At 48.5% G+C, this 12939-nt stretch overlaps 1 protein-coding gene across 1 annotated transcript; it reads right to left on the bottom strand.

Annotated features, from left to right (window-relative positions):
• Nucleotides 1-1458: 1458 nt before the first annotated feature.
• NOG (noggin) lies at nucleotides 1459-2434 on the bottom strand. The gene has a single exon (XM_075518958.1). The coding sequence runs from the start codon at nucleotides 2183-2185 to the stop codon at nucleotides 1514-1516; it is 672 nt and encodes a 223-aa protein (XP_075375073.1). The 5' UTR covers nucleotides 2186-2434; the 3' UTR covers nucleotides 1459-1513.
• Nucleotides 2435-12939: the final 10505 nt, after the last annotated feature.

Genomic DNA, 12939 nt, shown 5'->3' with positions numbered 1-12939 from the left:
GTTACGCGCCCCGCGGAGCACAGCGCGCCCCGCGGGTCGGGGACGTTCCCCACGGCCGGTGCCCCGCGCCCCGAGGCGGACAGCGCAGCGCGGGGGCTGTAGCGGAGCCCCGCAGGCTGCCCTGCGCTGGGGGCGGGCAACGCCGGAGCCGGCGGCGGGGGGGAGCGGGCGGAGCGGCGCCGCGGGCCCCGCGGAAGGCGGGCCGGGGAGGCGGCGGCTGCGGGACATCGGGCGCCTCCGAGGCAGCGGCGTCCGCGGGCGAGCCGGGCTGCAGCGCGGCGTGCGGGCGCGGGGGAGCCCGGTGCTCCCTGCCCGGGGAGGGGGGGGAAGCTGGAGAGGGCAGCCGTCAGCGGAGAGATCGCCCGGGGCTGGCGGGAGCCCAAAGAGTTAACCGGGCTGCGAGGGGCGACTGCGGCCGGGCAGGGAGGCTGTGCGAGGCTGTCATAGGATCAGGCTAATAACGTGTCTGCGCTGCAAACCCCCGGAGCCCAAGGGTCAAGTTTCAGCAGTGTCCCACCACAATGGTAGGTGTGAAAGACACGTGTCCCGTTGTAAATGAAATGTCAAGCGGTTAAAAAAAATCCCAAACCAGCTGCCACCGGGCGCGCTCCGCCTGCGCGGCGGAGGGCGAGCGGCTCCACGGGGGACAGCGCAGCGCGGGGCCGGCGGGGACCCCCCGCCCGGGGACCCTCCCGCCCAGCCTCTCCTCGCCTGCCCCACGCGCGGGGCCGGATCCCCGGGGCGCTCCTGTCGCGTCGGTGCCGCAGCTTCCCTCCTCGGAGGGTCGTGAGCAGGTTCCCACCTCCCCCTGCGCCGCGAGACGTCCTGCTGAGCGTGGAGAACGAGGAGGAGAGAGAAGAAAGCCCCCCCGAAGGCGGCCAAACCAGAAAGCAAACAGAATCCAAACGGCTCGTGTTTTAGTGGTTGACTTTAATTCTGCACTGCACTTTTACTACAAGGATATAAAGAATAAATAGCAGATACTCTTCATTTACATAGGATTAAGTCATTCAAACTGTTCTCTCTATTTACAATAACATTGTGCTCTAGGCGTTTATTCTTTTTTATTTTAAATCTAAAGTCCATAAGGAAAAAGGAAAAAAAACCCCACACACGCTTTCCGAATAATGGAAAATAGCTTTAAAACGTTTTCTTATCAAAAAGTTTGGTTTGTATTTTTTAATCCTTTTATTAAAAAAAAAAACAACAAAAAACCTACTTCGCCAAAGCGAAGCAACTTCTCTCTGGAATATAAATACAAAAAAAAAAAAGATACATTAGCAACGATCAGGGTAATAGTCTTAAAAATACAGTAGACGCTGATTATTTCACGTATAATACTGACCTTTTAATAGTATATTAAAACGGTGCCATATATACACACAATATACATTCTCCTACACGTTACAGTGCATTACAACGTTAACCAGAAAGCAAAAGTCTTTTATTTTTGTTGCAGCAAAGGTCCACGTGAGTCCGCTGGAGAAGGGGCGAGCGAAGGTCAGTGCAAGCCCTAGCAGGAGCACTTGCACTCCGAAATGATGGGGTACTGGATGGGTATCCATGTGCACCTCTGCCCTCCCCGGCGCTGGCACCTCCACCTCAGGATCGTTAAATGCACGGACTTGGCAGGTTTGCAAACCATGCCTTCTGGGACTGAACAAGACCTTTTACTGTAGCAGCTGCCCACTTTGACATACCGGGGCCAAAAGCGGCTGCCGAGATCGTTCCACGTGTATAGGACCGGGCAGAAGGTCTGGGACCAGAGCCACATCTGCAGCTTCCTGCGCAGCTTCTTGCTCAGCCTGTGCTTCTTGCCCGGCTGCAGCCCGTCGTAAAACTCCAGCCCTTTGATTTCGCTGGGCATCGCTCCCGAGGGTCTCTGCCTGAGCAGCAAGTCCAGCTCAGCTAGATCGTCCACTCCAAGTCGGTCCTCGGGCAAGGAAATAGCCATAAAGTTAGGGTCGAAGTGTCCGCCCATGAGGTTCCTTAGCAAGGTCTCGTTAAGATCCTTCTCCTTGGGGTCAAAGATAGGGTCCGGGTGCTCGATTAGATCCACCAAGGGCAAGTTGTCGCTGGGAGCCGGTCGGATGTGCAGATAGTGCTGGCAGGCGCCTTGCTCTAGCCGGAGACCCAGCAGAACCACCAAGGCGTATATAGTCACAAGGCACTGGGAATGATCCATCCTTGGGAGACCGGTGGGGGGGGGAAGAGGGGGGCTGGGTTCACCAAACAGCAGGGGAAGAAGGTGCAAGCAAATACATCAGAAAACTTGTACGGGGATATCCAAAATAGCTTGTCTTTAAGGGGGATCACCTCCACTCCCCGCACCACCGGCAAAGACAGCCCCCTAATAAGCCCGGAGAACAAGCCCCCTGCAAACACTCTCTCTTGCAGGCTTCTCTATAAAATTTCTCCTGGTGGAGCCGCTCCAAAATTCTGCTGCTGCTGCTGCTTCTTTTCACCCTCCCCGGGAAAGGGAGATGCCTCTTTTTGTTGCAAATTCTGCTTGCTGCTGCTGCTCCTCGTTGTCTGCCCGTGCGTACGGAAGAAGTTGCTGCCGATTCTTCTTCCCGCTCCTCTCCGCCGTTTGCAAAGCAGCCTCCTCAGCAGCAACAGCAGCCACGCACGTTGGCACCAGTTTGTCTGCTTTGCAAGGACCCAAAGCCTTTAAATTTCCTGCACTTTCAGCTTCATCTCCATGGAAACCACAGACTCTCTTCTAACCCACCCCACCCCCCTTAAAAAAAACCACACACACAACACAACCCCCACTCCCACAAAAGTCCAGGAGAGCGCGGCTTCCCCCTTCCCACCCAGCAGACACCCTCTGGTGGGGAAGGCTGAGGCGGGAGCCGCCGCTGCCTCCCCCCGCCTTCCGCACGCCGCCGCTCACGCGAGCCCGCCGCGCCTCGGGAGATGCTGCTCTCGCCGGGGCGGCCGCCGGCCGGCCCGCTCCGCCCGCCCCGCCGGAACGCTCCTCCGGCCGCCGGCGACGGCTCCTCGCTCGGCCTCGCCGCCGCGCTCCGCAGCGCGGGTCACCCCATGGGTGCAGCCCGCGCGGCGGCGGAGCGCGGCCTCTCCCGTTCGCCCCGCGCGGCACCGCGGCCCGGCTGCCCGCGGAGGGCGGCAGGGCGCCCCGCGGTGCGCAGGCTTCCGCGCTGGCTCTCCCGTCGCTGCCCGCGCCCTCCTGCGCCGGCCGGCGCTCCCCGGCCGCTGGGGGCTGCTTGCCCGGCTCCGCACATGGGCCCGTCATGCACTGCCCACCGCGCCCGGCTGGCCGCCCGCCCGCCCGCGGGGCCGCTGCAGACACCTCCTCTGCCCGCGCCCAGCCGCGGCCCGGCGCCGCGCGGCAGCCGCCGGCCGCCTTCCCGGGCGGAGCGAGCCCTCTGCTGGCGGCGCCGCGCCGCGGGCCGGGGCCGGGGCCGGGGCCGGGGCCGGGGCCGGGGCCGGCGGCTGCCCGCGGGCGGGCGGTGGGCACGGGGAGAGCGAGAGGCGGCGGAAAGCCAGCGCCTCTGTCGCATTTTTAGGGGATCGGAGAAGCCCCTGGAATAAGCCTCCCGTGCCGCGCGGGTGGACGCGGGCAGAAGCAGCGGTGTGCGAAACCTCGGTGCAGTACTGCGGCGTGGGAGGAGGAGGTTCCCGCGGACGGTGCTCAGACCTCAGCGGCTACGGTCGAGCGAGACCCTCCGTATGGAGCCTGAGATCCCCCGGGAGGAGCCCGGGGGCTCCGCTCCCACTGCAGATTGCTCCGGCAGGCTGCGAGGCTCTGCTGCGGTCCTGCCAGCACTTACTTAGCATTTTTCTAGGGAGTTCTCTAAGACTTCTCCATCAGAAACACAATTCTCAGTTACACCCCCGATCCATACAGAAAAGACGGGAACTACCTCAATAGCAAATACAGAAAACGATTTAAAATATTGATACTAAATGCTACTTCCATTGCAGAATTACTGTCTGACAAAGAGCACTTGCAAGACATGGCAGGCAGCATGCTGTAAGGGGAGGTGAACAGCCTATTAAGGTTTGAGTAAAATTTCCCGAAGTGCTCGAACCCCATTCCTGCAGGCTATTTAGGCACTTAGGAGCCTAAGTTTAATGGGACTGAAGTGTAGCCATTTCACCTAAATTATTTATGCATCTGTTTAAATGTTAACCTTCAAATTTAGGTTCATTACTGAAAGTAATATATAGATCGTATTACGCAGGTTGAGTGTTTTTTCTAAAAATTAACTGTATTTTTTCAACTATTTTCTCTCCCGAAGTTAAATTTAAAACAACTCTTATTTTGCTTTATACCTGAGCATGTAGGGCATTTTATAAACAATATGTAACTGAAATAAATGACATGAAAAAGATGGAAAACTGACCCTAGCTCTACACTGTAAAAGGAGCCTCACAGTGACACTTGCTACCATGATGTCAGTCAAGGATCTGCTGCAGTTTTATTAGATATTTGTTCACCTGGAAGTTTAGGTCCCTACCTTCATCTAGAACCTGACAAATGTTCATTGCTGGAACTTGGCATACAAGTTGTCCCTGGAAATAAGTGAGAAGCCACACCTCTTATCTTTCAGAATAAAACTCCCCAAAATTCAAGAGTAGAAACTTAATCAGGAACTGAAGACAGACATTCTGCTGAATTTAGGTCTTAACTGGATATGACTTCGATGCTGAACTGAGTATGAGTAGGACATGGAGGTGCTAAGGTCCGCACAGAGCCAGCGAGTGAGCTCAGACACAAGCTGCTTCTGGCTCAGGTTCTCACCGAGGTCATAGCCTGTTCACACCATGGTTCCACTCCTGCCTCCTGGGATTTGGCCTGTAGAAGCTGCTCCTCTGTCGCTGAGCTGAGCTGGGGAGGGTCTGTTCACCCCCTGTTCAAATGTTCATCCCCTGTTTAAATGTTCATCCACACCCCCCCATTTTTTTGCCCACCCTGCAGGACAAAATGTTTCCTGACACACAGGAGCATAAGCCTGCACTCAATGCTCATTGGCTGATCCACTGCTTCTGGGAAGGATTGATGTGACTGTTCAGGAGAGAGCAGCTGTGAGGATGGGTGATGAATCCTAGCGAAGTGTTAATGTTTTTTTTTTTTGGTGCCTGTCTGTCTCTTTCTCTTTCCTCACTATCTTTCTACCTCCAGCCAGTAAGTCACCTGTGAGTCCCTGCAAATATTTTTTAATTCACTTTTAAACCACCTTGCTTAAACACAAAGGCACAAACAACAATATTAGGTTAAAATAATAGTGTTTCGAACAGAAGGCAAAAATTCAGAAGTTACACCTAATGTCTTGTATTTCTTCTTTAATAATAAATTCAGTTTTACTCAGCTGGTATTTGAAAACAATTCTTTAACTACCAGTCTCTAAGTCTAGAAATAAAGCCTATAAGGTCTATGTCCTGTCTATTTCATGCCAGGTGTGTGTTTAAGATTCTACCTTTAAAACTGTGATCCTAAGGAAGCACTCGAAGACCTTTCTCTCCTCAACTGGGTTACCTGTAGGAGGAAACATTTTCTGGAATGAGGCTGGTTCAGATGGACTGCCTCTTTAAGGTACAGAGATTTGTTCTGAGCGGAGCAGGCTGGGGCTCAGTAATTCCTCAAGCGCAGGTGTCCGCCTGGGGTGCACCGGACTCCTGGCAAGGTGGTGAAAGCTTGAGGGATGCAGAAGTGACAGAAGTCACTTGTGGCCCAAGAATTTCTTGGTGGAATGGCTGATAGCAGGACTGGGGAAGAGCTGCCAGTAACAGCTCTGCCAGAAGCCTCTGGGTCAGAGGGAAAAGAGATTTGCATTCCCATCAAACTGGTTTATTTCAGGGTTTGCTGAAAACAGCAGTAAATGAAACCTGGAGGTAAAGGGCCTGACCCAGGCTCTGTGTATGATGCCAGCCCTTCCTGGGATAGGGAGAGAGGCCAGCAGCTCATAGAGGCCTTAGCTGGTCACTCTACTGGCAATGGTGCACGAAGCAGAGGAGAAAACAACTCCCTTCACCTCAGCTTTATTAGTTCTGGAGTGCTGTCAGTAATAAAAATGTGTTTTTTCAGTAGACAAAGCAAATACAACCTTCAAGGCATACAGGAAGCCAAATGCGGGCAAGAGTAAGATGCCACTTCTGCAGGGTCACATCTCTGATGAGGAGAGAAGAGGTATGCAGCCTGCGCTGCTCTGCTTACGACTCTGGAGGCACAGCTCTGAAAACACATTATGTAAGGATCTGATTTCAGTCCACAACAGCAAGGATGCACAGAAAGAATTCAGAATAGATTTGTTTCCCATTAAATCTACTAACAGAAAATGGCCTGACCTACTTCACCCAACCCAGTGCCCAGGGACTTCCCACTGAATTCAGCCCATGGTGTCGAATCAATCTGGTCTATGAGCAATGGTCTCAAGCTCGATGCATGCACGACTCTAAAACACAGAGCGAACCTCACAGAAAGTAATAAACCACCACAAGACTGGGATGAGGAAGAACTATGCCAGGTGTGCTTGGAAGAGCCGTGCCTTCCTTAGGAGTGGAGGCTTCCTTACAACTATTCTTGTTTCCCTTACACTTAAAGATTATTTAAATCATGATCTCATGCATAATCTCATTCCCTTTCACTTTGTATTTTTAAAAATCCATTGGCATGAAACAATGATTGATTGTTAAAGAAAGTAAAACCAACAACATAACCAAATGAGTCCTCTTCCCAGCTCTCATGCAAATTTCTCATATGGCTTTGGGCAATAAATTTCATAGCTTTGTGCTTTCCTTATTTGTAGAGCCGGAATGCTAACCCTTGCCTCTTTCATGGAGATGTTGGAGAGTTTGATTAGATGCTACCAGTAAATCTATATCGATGCAGAGGGAACAGTCCAGTCTTTTACTAAAATTACAGAGGAAACCTGCAATTGATAGAGCAGACAACTAAATTAAAATTGCTTAAATTTTAATCTTATGTCCCAGTGAGCTGCTAGACCAGCTCCCTCTTCCTTGGTCACAGCCCTATAAATTTTGTAAGAAACTCCTTACAGATTAATTTTCTACCCTTTTTCAAACTGTGAATCCCTAAAGAATTTCTAAAGGAGATGCACAGCTTTCCGACATTTTACATAGTTCATACATGCCATATGACAATCTACCTGATCTATGTTATTAGCTAGCAAAGGTCATGTATGACCTCACCCAGGAATCCATGCCCCACAGGTAGAAAATCACTGTTCTAGTGCTTTCAAAGTATATTCTTTAGTCTGGAAAGATTCAGGGAGATCTTGCTGGACCTTTGAAACGTAGTGCTGTGTCTCAAGGTACCTCATCCATTTCCCTGCCCCTTTCCTGATTCACAGAAAGGGAGACAGAATAAGGATTGTGTTAACGGACTACACAATGTTAGCAGGTGATCAGATGCTCTGAAAGAAAACAGTTATGAATCACATACTTTGGAAGGTAAACATTTTTTGAGAGAGCAAAGTTCTACCTTGAAATCCCAACAGAATGGAGACAGGGAAGGATACATTTGGCCAAGAACCTGTATCTGCAGTGATAAATTATGTATAAATAATATATTTTGAAACTAAGCTCTGGGATGAATGTTTTATAGTGGAGTAAATCCTAAGATGACTGATGCATTAAAGCAATGAAAAAAGCAAAAAAAAAGGAGACCCCCCCAAATAAAACAAGTTATTTCTTAGTCTTTAAGTACAGCTATATGTAAAGAGATGTATCCATCACCTAAAAAAAAAAAAAAAAGAGAAAGCTGTAAAAGGAGATAATAAAATCTTGCAAAGTCCTTAAAGAATTGCTCTATTTTTCTCATTTCATGTCATTCTTGCTCCTAAAACACTGTGCCTCCTTGATTCTCAGCCCACTCTCCTCTTGCTCCTGCATTTTTCCTAAGGTATAGACTTTTGTCTTTAGAACAGAGCTTGTGCATTCATCTGCTGATAAACTGTTTATCTTAGCTTTTATGAGGGCGCCTTGCTGCAAGCCAGCCAGAGACAGGATCCTGGGTGTTTGTCTTTTTTTTTTAAAGAGGGTCCGGGAAGTGACGGGTATTTATACCTCCCCTTGGCTCTATATATCATGGGAGGTGGAACTCCACTGTCTCTGTTTCTCGCTTTTTCTCTCAGCAGTGTCTTCTGCCGTAAATCTGAATCTCTCAGAACAGAGTTCTCTTGGCTGCAACCCCACTTGGAGGAATTAAAGTTTTTTTATTATTTATTTATTTATTTATTTATTCACGCAAAAGGTTTGCAACAGAGGAAACCCAAAGTTCTTCTAAATCCTCCCCCTTCTCTACCCCACCTAACCATCCTACTTTTTGGGCCAAATACTAACATCTCAGCAGTCAAGAGAAGAGACCAGAGCCGGTTGAGCGTCTCACAGTTTGCAGACCAATTCATTATGGAGAGAGAGGCCAGTGGGAGAACTGGCAAAGATGAAACAGGAACCAAGGCATTTTTTATGTTAAGAAATGACACTTATATTTACAAGCAATGGCTCCTGACGGGGATTTGAATTTCCACACAGGCAATGTTGTTTATCCAAACAAACTCCCTGTAGCAGCATACATTACATATATACACACATGACAAGTAGGAATGTATTTATCCTTTTTTTGCCAGCCTGCTTATTAAGATAAACATCTATTGAGATAAACCATGTTTTTATTATTTCTTTTTTACAAAACACTAAAAGACAACTGCCAGAGATTCAATGAAGCAAAAAATACAGCAACCCTCCAATCAAGCCCTGTGTGCACGTGAGTGATTCATTGATGCCAGCTACTGAATAACCCTGATACATAACATTTCCCACCTCTGATATTTAAAAAGACCTCCTCGCCCTTTTAGCACCAATGGAGCCCTTCAAATGTTTTATTGCTAATTGTCTAATGCTACGTGATGAATGGCTGCTTGACTGAAAATGACAACCCCTTTTCTCTCAACTACTTCATTTTCCTGGCTCCAGTGGGGGTGAAGAGGAAAAAATAAATCCGATTACATCATATTTAGCCTGTTGGTTATGAATGAAGGAAAACTGAACTTACTTTTAAAAGTACTTTTATCAAGTAAGTCCTGAGCCCCCAGGTCCCCTGCACTCAGTAAATGTTGCCTCAGATGCTGGGGCAAAATGTTCCAAGAGACTCACGGGTTTTGTGGAAGCACAAAATCCCAAAGGCAGGGTCCAAAATCCTGACCAGAGAGCCAGGGGGAGCAGGATCACAAATGTATCTAACTCAGAAACCCTGGACCAAATCTAGAATGGCTGCACTTTGTGCTCAGAAGAAGTATTTTGGCTACAGGGTAATAAAAGAGCAGAATTTAGCCCACTATATAAAACAACTCCTGACTACAGTTTTGCCTCAAGAATAAATGCAGCAGAGGAAGGTCCCACAAATTGGGAACTGCTGCTTTATTAGACAGTCTTTAAATCTGCTCTGGCTAGAAAAATCTGCAAGGATGAAGGAGTTTTAATAACTAGAAAAAGATTAAACTGCATGTCTTTCCCCAGCATTTTGTATTTGCCACTTCTTTCCTGCTTCTTATGCTTTATTCCTTTAGGGAATCTGATCTCTTCAAAAAGAAGTAGATCACAATGATCAGCCAGAGTTGTGTGCATAACATTATCTTTGCAGCCGCTACAAAATGTCACGAAATACTAACTCACAGTGACTGGGGTGGCTGTGAAAAGCTGTATGTTCAATAGGACACTTCTCAAAGAAACTTGTACCTTTAGTGGCAAATGGAATTATTTCCACTTTCTCTCACAAATGATAAAACAGACACACACATGGGGGCATGGGATTAATTCAGATACAGAAACAGACACAAAGGAGACTGATTCCAAGCCTGCTCATGTTCAGTATGAATCTCTGGGATGTATTTCTTTGGTTTGGGAGTTTCAAGTCTTTGCCTGTGAAGGCAAAGGGACCCAGGCAAGTAAAATAATGAATCTAGGCTTCCCAGACACAGATCTGACATTTGCTCTCTCCCTCTGACTCAGGCTTTGACTGGGTTCAGGGATTAATTAGGCCATGCAAATGAGTTAGGTTCTCTCTTCTGGCAACCTGGTCACGTAGGGAACCCCCACCCCTCCCCTTCCCCACACTCTCCTTCCCCATAATGAAGCATGACTGTAGTAAAACAAGTCTTTTGATGGTGCCTCTTCTCATCACTTTCAAGACAAACAATGTCTCAGAAGCCCCCCAGCTGCTTTTATTTTTCTTATAGCTACAGTTACATCTTGGGTGTGTTTACTCATCCTCATTAAATATGTTGTGTACCCCCCCCTTTTTTTTTAATATCCTTCCTTTATTGCAGTTTACACAACACATCAATTACAGGAGAGAGTTAAAAGCTTTTAGAGCCATTCTTGGGTATAGAGCAACATCCCACAACACCACCATCTCTACAAGATAATTGACACAGGGTATAGTAGGGTATAGTAGGAATACGAGACAAACAGCCCCACAGCAAACACCTCCACAGCAAAGAAAGAAGTGGTCACAAAGTACTACTTTGCTCACAGCAAAGCTTCACTTATGTATAGTCAACTTCCTTCGATAAGCCTAAGTAAGGACTTTGGGGTTTTTTTTAATTAAAAAATATTAACAAGCGACTATTACCCTCCTCCTTTCAATAGAGATACTTGGAAAGTCTAAGATGGCGCAGTAAGAAGAAACAACCCATCACAGGACTAACAATCAGGTAGACTTTCCCACATACACCTTGGTCTTAGGATCGTTTTCTTTCAAGCAAGATTGAAATAATGACACTTCAACTGAATATCCTTGCTGTTTAGCATGCCTTCTGAAGCCACATCACCTTTTCAAGTACTTGTTTTCATAAGAAACACATCAGTAGTTCAATAAGTTGCCAGACACAATGGCATATATTTTAACGATTATTTGGATTTGTTCTCTATATACGTGTGTCTGTGCAAGTGCGTGCGTACGCATGCATGTGCAGTTGTTCCCAGGTAGGAACAGCGATTCCATTACTCCCATTCTTGATAGGATAATGTGTCTTTGGAACACTATTCTGGTTTTATTTACAAAAAGATCAAAACCAAACAAAAAAGAGAATTGCCCTGACCACTGTGGAATTTTGACTAGAGTTATCCATACTTTGAACATGAAGGTTAACTTTTGTAAGCAAACTGAGCACTTCAACTCAAATATTAGGTATTGAAACAGACTTGGACAAGGGATTTAAAGAAGAGACATGCCTTTGTAACAGAAAAAGAAGCAAAAAGAACACAGCTGTATTTGAAGCGTCTCATGGTAGAGATGGCTTTTTATGCCACTTTCACTTAAGGTGTCCCCACTTTTCTCATCAAAAAAGAATGTAGGAATAACCTTGCTTTGCAGATCCTAACCTAAATCACTCTCTCCAGGGGGACAATTCAGCTCCAGATATCGGAGTCTGCCTGTCATCATTCTGTGTTAGATCTCTTCAATAAATAAATAAATAAGCAGCCTTCCCCCACCAGCCTAAGAGGGCCCTTGTGTGCCTAGGCTTAGGTCTTGCCCAGTGGCTAGGACCTGAAGGGAGCAGGGCGGGGAGCGAGGTGGGGGCAATCGCCCTCCAACACTGGGAACCGTTTGTAAATTACCCTAAGCTTCCCTTAGTCATTATTCCATTAACTGCCTCTTGGTAGATCTGTCAGTAACTAAGCTGGGACTTATTTGTAGAGAATCAGAGGCTATTTGCTGTACTAAGTGAGCCATGAGAGCAAAAGGGTTTGGGATTTATTTGTAATTACAGTCGGGATTTTTTTCTTCTCCTTCTTGCCTGGACCCCACTGGTACTTTCATTCACATTCCCTAAGCTAAAGCTGGCGCCAGGATCACAGGCTGGCCCTGTGTTTATGTCATTGAGACTAGGACAATATTTCAGTGTGGAGCCAGACCGCAGGGATCCACTCTATAAAACCCTCACTAAAAATAGACAGCTGCCCTGCCCCCAGGCCCGCGGACCACCGGCACCCTGCGTGGAACACAGCCCTCGGCTGGGCCGAACTCAGCCCTCCCGGCTGGGCCTGCCGGCCCGGCCAGCCCCCTGGGCTCTGCCAGCCCCCGTCCCATCCTGCGCTTCTCGCCAGCGAGGGTCCCTGTGAGCTGCCCCTGGAGCCGGCGGAGCCATTCAGGCTACAGCTGGCAGCAGCATCCTGAGAGCTCCTCTCCTCCCTGACTGCTCCTTGTGAGTGGATGTGGCACCTCAAGGTGCTCGGCTTCCCCCTGCTCCCGGCTGGGCAGGAGCATGCCCCCAGTCCTGTTCTGCAGCAATCTCTGACCAGCCCTGCAAAAGCACTGCTCAGGCTACAACGCAGAGCCAGTGAGGTATGCTAAAACCCCACTGGCTTGCTGGGGTATTGCGGCTGTAACTGGAAGAGTAAGAGATACCTGAAAATATCAGTGCTTGGGACTCCTCCTTTCCCTCTGTAGCTTGTAAAAGCGTTCAGAGAGACCCCAGCAGGACAAAACTGGGTCAAAGACTTCACCTCTGTCTGATAAATCTTTCCTGCAGCAAATTAAAAAAAGAGCTGAACATTTCCATCTCATAGCTGTCAATTTTATTCAAAAGCATGAACCGGGGCAAATCATTCAGCCTTTTCAATGCCAGTGGTGCGTGATCCCTCAGCTTGGGAGGGTAAATGTAACTAGCAGAGTGTTTATTGATTAGTTCAACAGCTATATAGATAAGATACGAGGCGCTTAATGCACAGATTTTCAAGGTAAGAGCCTGATCCTGCAGCTTAGATCCTGACATTGGAAAGGGCTTCCTTCAAGAAGCCTGTGAAGTGACAGAAAAAGCTCACATGGATGTTAATGGGCAACAGAGCCTTCCAAAAGACAGCAACAAAGAGCAATCGAGCCTCTTGATTCCCTTAGATCCCTGTTTGTTTAGCTGCTGAAAAAGCATACCCAAAGGCAGCAGACGTGAG

This window comes from Mycteria americana, chromosome 16 (assembly GCF_035582795.1).
Source record: "Mycteria americana isolate JAX WOST 10 ecotype Jacksonville Zoo and Gardens chromosome 16, USCA_MyAme_1.0, whole genome shotgun sequence".
Classification (NCBI taxonomy): domain Eukaryota; kingdom Metazoa; phylum Chordata; class Aves; order Ciconiiformes; family Ciconiidae; genus Mycteria; species Mycteria americana.
Note: the sequence above shows the minus strand (reverse complement) of the source record. Positions and strands in the feature narration are given on the sequence as shown.